Genomic DNA, 13,909 nt, shown 5'->3' on the forward strand with positions numbered 1-13,909 from the left:
CTAACCCATCAAGAGTGAAAGATTTCCATGTTTAGATACCAGTAAGAGCTCTATGCTGACCAGAGAGGGCAGCCAAATGTCAGCCAAGGGGGGGAAATCAGGTAAAACTCACCAGCAACAAAGGTACAAGCCTGTCCCTGGGACACTTGCTTTCTCATCTCAACAGATCCATGGTCTTTCCGGAAGAGAACCTTCCACAGTGGGCCTGGCCTACAGCATCCATCTCCAGACTCTAACATGCCTCAGAGTCATCCGGGAGCTCTTTTAACCATGCACACTATCTGGTCTCACCTCCAGCATTGGAATTTGAGGGATGTTGGCTGGGATACCTGGATTTGATTCTTGCAAAGCATGACTGGCTAGCTAGAAGGTGCAGAGTTAAAGGTAAATAGGTAGAGGTCTCCTCCAACAGTGGTGTCCTCCAGCTTTGCTGGGAATTTGAGAAGAAAAAGATTGGGCAAAGCCTCAAACAAAAGGCTACCCCATGACTCTACCATCACCTACCACAGCCATGTGGCTGCCATTGGGTAACTCCAACAAAGCTGAAGCCTGAGATCCTGCCTGGTGTCCATTTGAAATCATGCTTCCCTGTGCTGTGATAGGTTGTTTAGAGCACAAGAAGTACTTTCTTATAGTATAGGAGGGAATTTCAGGATTTAAACTCTGGGCAAAATGAGAAAGTTGTAGACATATTACTTCATCAGTTAAATTAGCTAAATTTCCAGTGCAAACTGCTTCAAATCCTTTGTGGACCAATGTGTGTATGTTTGGAGAAAGTATGGAAGAAGACTGGCTGAATGGCTAGACAGAGGCAGAGATGGGCACTATAGTACATGCTTAAGGAAAAAAGAGCTAGAGTTACACTGCCTAGGTTCAAATCCTAGTTCTTCTGCCTTTGGGCAAGTTGCTTAATTATTCTGTATATTATTTTCTTCAACTTTGAGACTTAAGTAACAATAATACCTATTATATCAAGCTATTGCACAAATTATATGAGATAAATATATGTAAGCACACTGGACAATGGCTGGCATGTATTAACTGTATAACAAATATTTGTTATTATTATTGTGTTAGAGATAAAATTAAACCTTAGTTGATAACATTCATTAATCAAGTTCTTAGCTTTCTAAGCCAGCTTTTACTTCTAGATTAGCCAGCATAAATTTTGGGGAGGGGTCGGGTCTAGGCCTTGATTCATGCAAAACTTTCTTGTCAGTCCCAGGAAGGAGCCATTGGCACACCTAAAAGGGTTGGTCCTGAAACCTCTCTGCCTCTTACCAAGAACCTCCTGGGTCTCTTTGTGACACCAAAGCTCCTCAGTCATCTTCTTAAGCAGCCCCTTCTTGGTCCCTGAGCCTCAGATCTCCCCAGTGGCCACTGCTTTCAGTCCCCAAGGTTACACTCTGTTGTAGTTTTCCCAGAATCATTCTTTTCATGTTCACATTCCTACTCTTTGCAGTCTTCTTCTAGAAGCCTCTACATGCCCATCTTGTTGCCAGTTCTCCATAAGGTCACTCTTGGAACTTCAACATTAGACCTCCTGAGAAATTATCCCCTCATAATACAAAACACAAAGCATTAACACACCTGAAACCCAATTTACAAAAGCAGTCAGGAGTATTCTCAAAACATAAACAACTTGGGAGGTGAAAGGGAAAAAATGGGAAAGAGCTTTAAACCCGACAATGAACAGACATGGCCATGGAGGTAGATAGCATGTAATTCAAATGGAAAGGTTGCCTAATTTCTGCTCCTAACACAGTGAGGGATTTAACTTATTGGCTATGCCTGATGCTCAGTGAAGTCGAGATGTATTTTTTCCCCAAACTACAGTAATATTCCAAGTACAGTAGATATAACTATATATTAATTCATTCAGTTATTCACACATGTTTCTTATAACCTACAGTGTCCTGGGCACTGTTTTAGGAGCTAAAAGTGCCAAAACACTTGTTTGTCCATTGAACAGCCCATGACTAGGAACTTAGAAAATTGTCACTATTTCCATCTGCGATTTTCAAATGTCATTCAAAGACTACCCCTACTGAGTTCTTGGGTAAGACAGGACTTCCTGATGATACACACTCACCATCCAATAGAGACATGACTACACGCGCTAAGCCGAACCCGAACTTTCATCTGCATCCCCGCTACCCTGCCCCACCCTGGCGTCTCATTGTTAAAGGTCCCAGATAGTCTTACTAGTCAGAGGTTTGTTTTACTTCATTTCATTGGGAAAATTTTCCATATTAGCAAATGAACCTAGGTACATGCCAAAACACACACACACCCCACTCCCAGGGAAGCAAAGGACTCATCCAAGGCTCTCTTTGGAAATCTCTGAAGTCTCAGTCTAGTTAGTCTCTCCAAGCTGCTCTTGGGTCGCATCTTCCCAAACCCCAAAGGGCTACCCTTAGCTCTGCAGCTTTGTGCTAATATGTGCATGGGGATCCAGGGGGCCTGGAAATCTGATAAACAACATGTTGATTGTATCATTACTTGTAATGATGGACTTTGGACTACAATTGAATAATTCATACTCTGAGCTTCTCTAAATTATCAAGATAATTAAGAGAATCAACATTCGGTCAGAAAAGAATTTGTTCATTTTGGCTAACCTCACCATTCTAATTCATCTGCATGCGTCAGGCCCAGTGAGGACTTTTTATGTGGCGTTTGGGGGAAACACATGCTACTCTACTTATTAAAAAACTAGCATGAGGTACTGGTCATATATGTGAATCTGTGTAAGCATATGTGTCTGTGATGAGGTAGGTGCTTACAATATCAGCTCCTTGATGTTGCCTGACCTTAGGAAGGTCCTGATGCATGATCTTCCAGTGGGAGAAATGCCATTTGTCAATGCCAACTCATGTTTTTCAAAAGACTCCCCAAAGATCTGCAAGGATTTTGACCCCTTTTAATTAGTCAGTTTGGAAACATGGACCTTTGCATGGAAAACAAAAGACTGAGTCAAAGAGGGCGAGCCAGGAAAGTGACTTGTCTGTTCTACACGATATTCATTCTTACGCGGCTGGCACAGGAATTGGTTGCTAGTGGAATGGGTATTGAGAAGGCATTATTAGCTCTGCATCCCTTTGGCCTCCCTGGGACAGGGTGACTCAGGCAGGTGCTGGGAGTGCCTCAACATTCACATCATCGCCTAAAAAATATTCGGTAAATGTGTGTACCTCCAATTGCTCCCAAAATACTCAGCACTCTGAATCCTGTCTTTGGAAAGATGGACACCAAGTTTACCTAGGAAATGTGATGTGACAATCTCAGAACAGTGAAGGCATTTGAGAAAGGGTCAGTGAGCTATGGGGTCAAGTGCTTTACCTAGGATTTTCTGAAATAAAACAAAAAAGGTGCACTTTTCAGAATGGGCTGAGGTAGCAGGGGGGTGGGGAGTAGAATTTTATGGGATTTTAATTAGCAAAATGTAAATGTCTAATCACTATGTTGTACACCTGAAACCAATATAACACTGTATGTGAAAGGTAATTAAAAAATAAATTTTAGAAAACAAAGTTAAAAATAAATAAAAATAAGGGTTGATTACTCGTGATTATTTAGCATTTCTGGTAATACTTCCATTGAGAAAACCTCACAACTGGCCCAGTGGGCTCTCTGTCGACCCTGACATTAAAGACTGGTGCTGGGGTCAGCCGACCACTGGTTCCTTTCTTATTCAACAGCAAGTTCACTACAGCCCTCTGGCATTCTCTAGCTTTTATGATGGAAGGTTAATACACTCAGCACACCTTGATAAACCCACATGAAAGGTGCAATACCAACACTACAATTCCCCTTGCAGAGTTAGAAAATTGCTAGAAATTATATTTGAAAAAGGTCAACAGTAGCACTAGGCTACAAAGAGCGCAGACTTCAAGGAGGCTGATCTGGGCCTGAACTAAAACTCTCGCATGTGTTGGGGTATAATTTGGGTTTGTTATTTTTTCTCCTAACCAACCACAGCCTCAGTTTTCCCAGCTTCAAAACAGAGTAATAATATTCATCTTTCAGCATTAATAAGAATTTTTTTAATATGAAAATGGAACTCATAGGGCCTGGCACACACAAGGCATCGGCTATTGGCTGTTTAAAAATAATAAAGAATGCACACTTTCCAAAGGTACTAAGGACGTTAAGAAACAGGCTGCGTGAAAATGGAGTGTTTAAAATCTCAAGTATTATACCTTTAATTTAGCAAATGTGATACTAAAACTCCAAAGATGGGAAAATAAAGCAATACCTAATAAATTTGTATAAAAGAATTTCACTTATATTTTAAAAGTTTATCCAATTTTTTTCCTAGATAATTTCTCAAATTTACTGAGAAGTTCCCCTGACCCTCCTAGCCTTTTTACTTAAAAACAAACAAACAAACAAAAAACAAAATAAAACTCTCTTTTTTTTTTTTTGACAGCCTTGTTCACTTCTTCCCTCTGGAGAGTTACATTTTTTAAAAAATGCAGTGAGAAGGTAAGAGGAAAGCGCACGGCTCTGCAGATAGTTCAGCAGATAGCACAGGATGGCTAGTGCTGGGGGGCGCTGAGGCTGGCTGAACAAAAGGGAGCCAGGCAAATGTATCTCCAGGGGCAGGTGGGATGGGGGTGAAGGGGCACAGTTAGGCCAGGAATGCGGGAAGGGAGAGAAGCCTGAAGGCTAATCAGCCCAGAAGCTAATGTATACACAACAGAGCTTGGCAATGACCAAAGGTTTACACAAAATCCAGGCCAGAAGGAGCCTGTGTCCAGGGCCTGTCTAGGATGAGGGAAGTGAAGTCCATGCCTTGTACACAAAATTTAAGGAAACACCAAAAATTCAGTATTCAAGATGATATTTTAATGCTATAATGTCAAAAATAAAAATTAATGCAAACATCTATGGTGAAAAATATTAATTTTAAAAAATTTAATTTATTTTATTCTTTCTATCATCATTTACTCCCTCTATGCCCTCTTCCACCTCCACCCAATCCCCTCCACCCCCACAATCACCACACTGTTGTTCATGTAATATATTAAAATTATAAATAAATATAGGCTCTGATCTTTGTGGGGAGCAGGACACCACTTACCTAATCCCAACCCTCTTGGATTCTGTATTTATGCAAGCTTTTGCTCTTTTCTGCATAGATTGTTTTTGCATTAATTTTTTTCTTTTAAAATACTGCATTAAACTATTTATCCTGATTTCTGAGATTATGGGTGCCCCTTTAAATTTTGCACCCTAAGGGTGGGCCTTACCAGCCTTATCCTAATCCTAACCCTGCCTGGGTGCAGAGGGGCTTGTATAAAAGCCCAGAAGGGCTGCTTGGGAGCTAAATAGGAACAAATGAGGACAACTTCTAGGGGACCATTTGTAGTCCTTTTAGAAATCCCAACACTGAATTATATTCTAAAGTCTACATAAGAATAATTAGTAGGTGGCAAAAGTAGGCAACAGAGACCACAGATCTGACACTATTGTCTTTATTGGTATACGAGTTTGGCTCTGAATGATCAATTACATCACAAATTCCAATACAACAGATCTTATTTTCATGAACATGTCTGTATAATAAAGAATTCCAAGCTCCTTTGATCACATTGATATATGTGACAAGTCCTGGAGTTTCTGAACATAGTAAAAGAATGCAAGTCATATTTGAGGTTCACTCTCTTGCATCAAATATGAGAGAGGGAAATAAAGTTAAGCATCTCATAGCAATCCCATCCCTCCCCACCCTCTTCGATCATGGTGCAGCATCAGAGGGCAGAACCGCTGAGACCAGCGCTGCAAGGAGCAGACAGGCCCAGCAGTAGGAGGCTGGTTGCTCATTGCCCGCAGTGGGGAAGCAGGGAGATCTCAGAGGGAGATTCAGTATAACACCCAGACTGCATGTCCAGCAGCAGAAGGGTCCCCTTGGGGAACATCATCCACACAAGTACCCTCTTTTCAAAAGTGGGTAGAGGGTGTGGAGACCACATGAATTCACCCACAACCCAATAACCCATCTCATAGCTCAGCCCACACACAGAAGCTTGGCATGCGATAACATGGATCTTTTCTAAGGGAACAGAAGAAAGCACTGGGGCATTCATACCAAGGACTGTGCCCATACCAGCTATGAGACTCCAGTCTAGCTAACATCCACTTTAATTAAAACTTAAGATGCAGTGTGCAGGAAATAGCAGAGAGTACATAGCACCCCAGAGGAGAAGCAGGATTGAAGAAGTGAGACATAAGCTTATCCCCTTTGCTACTTGGCCATCGGCTCCCTCTCCAAAGCTCAGGAGTTAAGGAATCAAAGGCAGAGCTTCCCACCACCAATATTGTACTAAGAAAGTGATTGCTTTCCTCTTCAAAACCAGGGTTGATAAAGGTCTAGGTAGGGCTCAAGGAAAACTAAAACCTTATATGTAACTAGAGGAATTTTACCATCAACTAAAAACAAAGGCTTGTAAGAAGGAAGAAACACTCTGAAAGGAATAGCACTTGGGAAAGAAGAAAATGGCCCTCACTAAATAAGGGTCAGGCAGTGAAATGAATTCATAACCGTTTCTGTGGGCATCAGAAAACAGCACTAATGGAGCTAGGACCTAGGGAGAAATGTGATCACTAGCGTCATGGTTTCTGAAGCTTCATGCACAGAGAAAAGCAGGGAGGGTGGCGGAACAAGTTGGACAAAGGAGTTGATATTTATGGGTCAGGATGGAGACAATGTGAGACCCAGTTAGTCCAGCTGGCCTGGGTACTCTACTAATACAAGGTAAGAATGTGAGTTCTGTCCCTGGGCAGCCAGTTTGTTTCTCTCTGTTCTTTAGCAACAGACTGAAGGTCAACTAACTTGCAAAAGTAAACTCTTTTCAGGAGCAAAGGTGAGAATGATTATTGGGCACAAACGGATCTGAAACTCCATCACTCTTGCAGGAAAATAAGTCAGGTGGCTGGTCAGTGGTGCCATCTCTGCTTATTTTAGAAGCAGGCATATTATTATTATGTAGTTTCTTGTAGTAAAGACATTCCCTAACATGGAGATTAGCTCTTTTGATATAATTAGTGTAGGATTTTATCCTGTCCCCTCTAAATCAACCACTTTGTTGGAACATTAGGAACCTGGCACTCGGTCTAAATGCCTTCATTATCTAATAACGAGCTTGGGTTCCACTTTAATGCACCCAGAAGGTCAGTGACATTGTTAAGTATATGTGCTAAATAATAGCAAGAGGCTTAAAAAGAATGTTGAATGTTGATGTCTACATATATTTATAAGACATATAGTAACAATAAGAATAATATAAAAACTAGGCATTAGATTACTGTTTTCTTTCTAGAATTCTTCCCCTAACCCTTTGGCTTAAAGTCATACAAATCTAATCTCATTTTTAGAATCTGTTAACTGTAATATTATTGTGCAAAATACCAACACGGACATACTGCTAGAAAGTATCACTGAGAGGTCTCCTTGTCAGAAACCCAGTTTAGGCTTAGATGCCTGAGACATCAGAAAGAACTGGAAATTATTGGGCAGCTAACTCCATCACGTTTAGGTAAGGTTGAATGTCTGAGGGGAGATTCCAAGTCATCAGAAGTCCTCGCACCAGGGATCCTGGTGGAAGAAAGGCATCCCTGAATAGTGGGAAACATATCAGATATAACCAGCCCAGCCCTTTAGGATCTCCATGAAAGGAGTTGGCTGGCCAGGGTGAAGAACTGGGAGACAAAAAGTGACCAGCTGCTTCAGTTGAGTAGGAATCTACATTTGGAGTCATCAAGAGTGTTGACCCTAAACCAGAACTCTTGGCCTGCCTTGCAGAACCGGGAGCCTCTTACTTCCTGAGTCTTCTCAGCCCGCAACACAGGCCTCCTTGCCTCTATGATGTGGGAGCTGAGCTCCTATGGATTTAGGGTCACTCTAAACCAGTCTAGACCCCCAGCTCTATCTTAACCCATACACCATGGAGCGAATATGAAATCTGAAACTGGAAATAATTCACCCACTGTACTTCCTACTAATTTTCCAGCACAATCCACCCAAGATGAACCACTGCTATAGAAATATGAACAAAGCCCAGTCCAAATAACGGGTGGGGCACATATGGCTCGACTTTATATCACAGGAGATTAAAAGAACATTCACAAAACTAGAAAATCGTACATCCAAATGATATTATCAGCGGTTATCTTTAACTGCTGGAATTACAGGAGAATTTTTATTTCATCTTTGTTATATTTTCCAAATTCCCCACTATAACCTATAACATTTATTTTTATTTTAAAGTATCACATTTTAGGGCTCCTGAAGGCATTTGGGGTAATTAAGATTTAATTTTGTCTTATAGGCAGAAACCATCAGATCTATACCAACTCGGGTGACCAAGCCATTGTGGTTTGCCTGGACTTTTCCTGGTTTAAAACTGGAAGTTTCACATCCTATTAACCTCTTCAGACCTGGTGGTCACTGTACTACTGACGTTCCCTTTTCCTATAGGCCACAAATATTGCCTTTTAACTGTCCCCTCCTTACAAAGCATTCTCTCAGCAAAAGGGAGCACGCAGCATGGACTCAGCAACCCTGTGGGCTCCCCTCAGGAGGCAGCTCTTGCTTCCACTTAGGGACTGAACCTGAGGAGCTAGATGGCCTTTGTGCGTGGCTATCAGGTTGAACTAAGAAGCAGTTCTTTCCCCAGTTTTTTTCCTGTCCAAGGTATGGAGCAAATTCATCTTACTTGCCTTTCAAGAGAAGTAACAACTAACAAGAAAGGAACACTCAAACAAACAAACAAATAAACAAAAACTGACTACAGCATCTGTGAGGATCAAGGGCAGTAAGACTGCGTCTCACTAAGGGGAACTGGCATCTTGAGTAACCTGAGCAGCCCAAACATGGTGGGTTACCCTCTCAGTCCGCCAGAATTAGTAAAGACAGAGAAAACTTGCACTCTGCAAGGAGAAAATCTGCCACCATCAAGGACTGAGTGTCACATCCAAGAAAATCTCCCATTGTGCCATCTCAACGTAACCATAGGGAACACTCAACAGCTCAAAGCATCTGGGTAGCATGAGCTTCTTACCAACACAAGAGGCTGCTCTACATTTGCATTTGCTGAGCTGGCCCTGGTCCACAATCTGCCTGCACATGCAAGAGTGACCAACTGGAAACCAAAATGGGGGAGTAACTTGATTGGGTTTACCCTGCTGGTACCCACTCTCCAGTGAGCTGGGCCTTGGGAAACACCCAGAACAAATGCATTCAGATGCTGCATCTATTGGCACACTTCCAGCACAGAGCAGATGATTTGGTGAAATTGGATTGAAATGTTTGATGTGAGGGGGATGCATAATTCCATCTTGGCTGGCTGATGATGTGGAAGTAAAACTGTTTTCAGAATATCAGTATGAGTGTCTCTTTGACCTAAATCCATAATTGTTTTTCCTTTTCAGCTGTTACCTGTAGGATAGAAGTGTTTTCTCTAGGGACCTAGGGATCCTGTGATCAGGTGGTATTTCTTTTTTGATAACAAATAATATCACCGAGTGGTCAAATGCTAATAAAATGATGTCTCATATTTTACTTGTTGTAAATGTGCTTGAAACTGGTTTGCTAACAAATCTTCATCTCAGTGGAGTTTACGTGGCTTACATTGTAAATGTAATTATGCAGCATGTATTCATTTCCTTTCTTCTAGGGAACTCAAGTTGCTTTTTAAAGCACTGTTTGATAGCTTCTTACCATCTCCTCTGGAGTTGAAAAGAGAATATAATATCAAGCTGTTATAGCTAGCGATGGGGGACTATGGCACCAAGAGGGAGAGAGAATTGAACTGGGACCTACAGAACTCAAGCAATGTGCCATGAAAGACCCCCAAGGGGGGAATTGTCAACCCAGTGTGCCGTAAACGAAGCAATTTCTAAGGATCTGAAAATAACTGCGTTCTCTCTGTCCTAACACTCGTGCTGGGCACAATGGGCTTAGCTTATTTGTAAAGTACAGACCATGGCCTTCAAAGGGATATAAGCCGTTCCCAAACCAGCTATTATTTGGCCAATTACATGCTTAGAAGAAAATATATTTTTGAAAGACAAAATTACGAGGCAAAGGACAGGGATAAGTGCTAAAGCAATTGTTTCTACATGTTTTTAAATCCTACGCCTGACCATCAAAATGGACCACAGGCACGAATGGCACTCAAGTTGGAAGATAACCTCGGGTAATTCTGTGTCCTCACACTTCGGTCTAATGAGCTCCTAGGGTCCTGGATATAATTCAGAATTTTTGCTCATGTGTACTCAAAGTATGCAAATGTATTCAAAACCTCTGCAGTTCTGTGAAAAATATCACCTCCTTTCCCTCCCCTTGTTGGCAACACAATGATGGTGTGGGTATGACAGTCAATGGGAGCAGGAAGGTGCCCTGTGTGATCTTTTCAACAACTGTTACAACACTCCCTCCCTTTATTACACTTCCTTTCCTTATTCTTAGCTGGTCTATGAATCTGTGCTTATCTACATAATTGCCTAATTAGCATGTAACCAATAGGAAAACACACGCATGAGCACACACACACACACACACGAACTGTAATACCTGGAGAAGTATGGCACATTCTGCAGGAAATCAACAAAGATCCATTTCATTGGAAATGGAATCAAAAGGGGGAAAAGTCGGAATTCTTTATATGCATCTGCCACAGGGAGTTACTAGCCCTAAACACACATAGAGGGCATGCTCTGTGAGAACACATACAGTACATATTTAGAGACAATTCTCATTTAATTTTAGGCCCTAGGCCTCGGCCCCTAGCTAATTTACAAGGCTGCTCTAGGAAAGACACAATTTTAGGAATGACAATAAGTCTATGGCATTTGTTTTTCCTGCAGGGGAAGCTATAACACATTCCCACTCTTCAAGAGAACCCAAGATTGATGACTTGGGGGTTTTGCTGGTTAATATATTTTATTTCTTCCTTTATTTTCTTTTCCAGCTCCCTTTGTACCCTGCCTGGCAAAAATTCTCTCAGCAGTCAAGGAGAGGATAACAGCACAGCTGCCCTTGAGCCGAATTTGTCAATCCTACTGGGAAACCACCTCGTGCTGTCAGACGATATGGTTTTCAGACACGTCTATACAGACTAGTTGAATTAAAGACCAACTCCAGACTTGATGTTGCTGAGCTCCTCGGCTCCAGCTTGCCATCCTGATTGATCGAGGAGATGGGTCTATAGTTAAAGTGGCATAGCACTTTGAGGGTTTAGTCATTAGAGCACACTGCTTTCTCTTTGGAAGGTAACTTCTTGCTTGGCTAGGTTATGGAAGCTAAGGAGTGACGTCAAGATGTTGTCTGGCCAGAATTTGCAGATAACCATAGAACTCTTCTCCTCCATCAGGCATGGATTTTGCCTCCTTTAGTTCCTGCAGTGACACAGGAGCCTCCAAATACCAAATTATTATCAGGCGGTCTTGGGGGAACCTCTGGGCCCTGCAATAAAGTAGACAGACTTGCTATTGGAAAGTGCTCAGGAGCAATTCAGCCCTGTTCAGATTGCTCTAAAATCCTGCAAACCATCTCTAGACTTGGTCAGTGAAAGCCTGACATAGCTCCTGATTGTAAAAACGTACTTCTGGGGATATAATTTATTAACATCCTTCACTTAATTTAAAGAAGTCTGGTTTTGCTGGTGGTATTTTTGTTGCTGTTGTTTCTTTGTTTTTAAAACAAAGTTACATAAGTGTGGAGGCTGAGTAATTTTGGAAAAGCAACTTCTGAGCATTCTGTAAAATAACTTCTGAAGCAACTTCTGTAAAATAAAGTATTTGTATTAATTGATCTTTAAGGTCTAACTCAGGGATCACAGACAGGTGGTGGACAATGGACCAAATCTGACTCAATCGGCATCATTTATTGTTCCCATCCAGTGTTTTAAATTTGGGGAATTCACATAAAATATTTTAATAAATGCCTGTTCTCTCTGGAAAAGTTGGAGTATCTGGTAATACCAGGCCATGTTCCAGCACAGCGTTCACAATGCCATATAGTCTTTCTGATCTGGCGTGTTTTTCATACTGACCTGCATAATCTTGTAGGTAATTAGCGTTTAGGACCCTTGCTCTAAGCTGTCCTATTATTGTGCATTGTAATTATATGATGATACCTTTATCCACTGGTCTCCCCGACAAGACTCTCTGAAGGCAAGGAACATGCCATTATTATCACCAAATCTGCAGTTCCTAACATTGTAGGAGTATTATGGGTAGTCAATAAATATTTAATGAATTGAACTTCACCTTCTATATTAGATTCTTACAATTCAGTAAAATAAGACTGGGACCACTCTTTCTTTGTAAGATCACACATATATTTGAATATCAACATCTTTGGGTAGTAGGTAGATTTAGGAAAGAGAAATAAATATGCTGGCTTGTGGCCCAAGCCTCTGATAAGTCCAGAGGTTGGTGGTGTGCTGTCCATGTGACATTTTACTTGAAGCACATGGGAAAAGTTCTTAACTTTATCTGAGATAATCTTCAATTTGTTTTTCAGATGTAACCTATCCAACTTCTTGGAAGATCACTTCTCTAAAGGTTCTTTAGAGGTTAGTTGTAAAAATGTTCCATGGGAATCACTTAATTCAAATCTAATCTCCCAAAATGCATTTAAAAATATTTGAATTTCTGGATGACTATAATTAGGATGTTCAAAGATAGGAGTTTTTGTTAAAAGATTATTCCTACTAAAATTATCTAAATCTGTTAAAATTGGCTAATATATTATTAAAAACATGTCTAACAAACTATTAGGTAGGCAAGTTTAATAGGAATAGAACCAGTAAAAAAGGCTATGGGTCATCTTTACTGGTTACAAGTCTGTTAGTAATTAATATTTCAGTAATATACACCCACATCTGATCAACATCTGGCCAACATCAAAGGTACATCATGTCCCATGCTATGAAGGAATAATTTAACGGATATTGTTTCTGCTCTCCAGGAGCTTACAGTCTAACATAAACAAGACTATAGAAACATATACACGAGAGTGGTCATACTCAACAAAAAGCAACAGATACATTGAAGATAAAGGAAAAAAATATGGGGTAAAGCATGACATTTAAGAAAGGTCGAAGTTAAGGGAAGAAAGAAATTGCTTTTTCATTCCCATTTCCTTGAAAAAGGATTCATGGAAGATGTATAATTTTAACTGTTGTTCAAATCATGAAAGAGAATATGGCTTGAAGCCTAGAGGGAAAAAATTTTTTCTTCTGCTATACGATACTGAGTGACTGAAAATACTGAGCTGAGTAAGGATGACTAGGTGAAGGGCCCAGCAAGACTTTCCAAGGAAGGAACCATCAAATGGAGAATCCATGGTCTGGATCCCTCTGGTAGAGGACAGAAGCTGGGGGAGACTGCAGGTCTCCTCAACTCTCTTGAAATTCCTCCTAAGTGCAGGTGGTGTCAAATAGCTAGGACACAAAACCAAGAATCTTCCAAAATAATAAAAATGACTAATTCAAAACCTTTGCAAAAATCTCCATGAACTCTCAGTTAAGAAAACAACCTTTGGAAACTTTCTTGTGGGGTTTCCAAGGGAAGAAAGCACTTCTAGATAGAAACACAGAACCAGCAGCCACCTAGTCCACTTTCTCCTATAGGATCTCATTCATTTGTTTGTTTGCTTGCTTGCTTGGTCATTTGTTCTCTTATTGGACTTCTTGAGCTGATACTATCTTCTTGATTATTCAGTTTTATCAGCTTTATTTTTCCTCTATCAATGAAGGAGAGCAAACTTTTGAGGACAGGTTGATTTTAGTCAACTTTAATTATAATACGGCCGCAGGCTATCTGAAGTACTTTATACAGACTGATACTGGTGGTGACAGGACTGTCAAAGTACTTTGTTCCTAGGGAGAACAATCAA

General features: G+C 40.8%; 1 protein-coding gene across 5 annotated transcripts in view; it reads right to left on the minus strand.

Moving 5' to 3' along the window:
* Positions 1-13,909, minus strand: part of NTRK2 (neurotrophic receptor tyrosine kinase 2) — a 288,783-nt gene that overhangs the window by 109,064 nt on the left and 165,810 nt on the right. Inside the window, exon 17 of one of the 5 annotated variants that reach the window (XM_081151282.1) lies at positions 9,508-11,470. The exons of the other annotated variants lie outside the window; for them this stretch is intronic. Coding sequence (XP_081007408.1) covers positions 11,442-11,470 — 29 coding nt within the window. The 3' untranslated portion in view covers positions 9,508-11,441. Of the gene's footprint in view, positions 1-9,507; positions 11,471-13,909 lie in introns of those variants that run through there. 5 annotated transcript variants of the gene reach the window in all.

This window comes from Miniopterus schreibersii (genome assembly GCF_964146895.1).
Source record: "Miniopterus schreibersii genome assembly, chromosome: 11".
Classification (NCBI taxonomy): domain Eukaryota; kingdom Metazoa; phylum Chordata; class Mammalia; order Chiroptera; family Miniopteridae; genus Miniopterus; species Miniopterus schreibersii.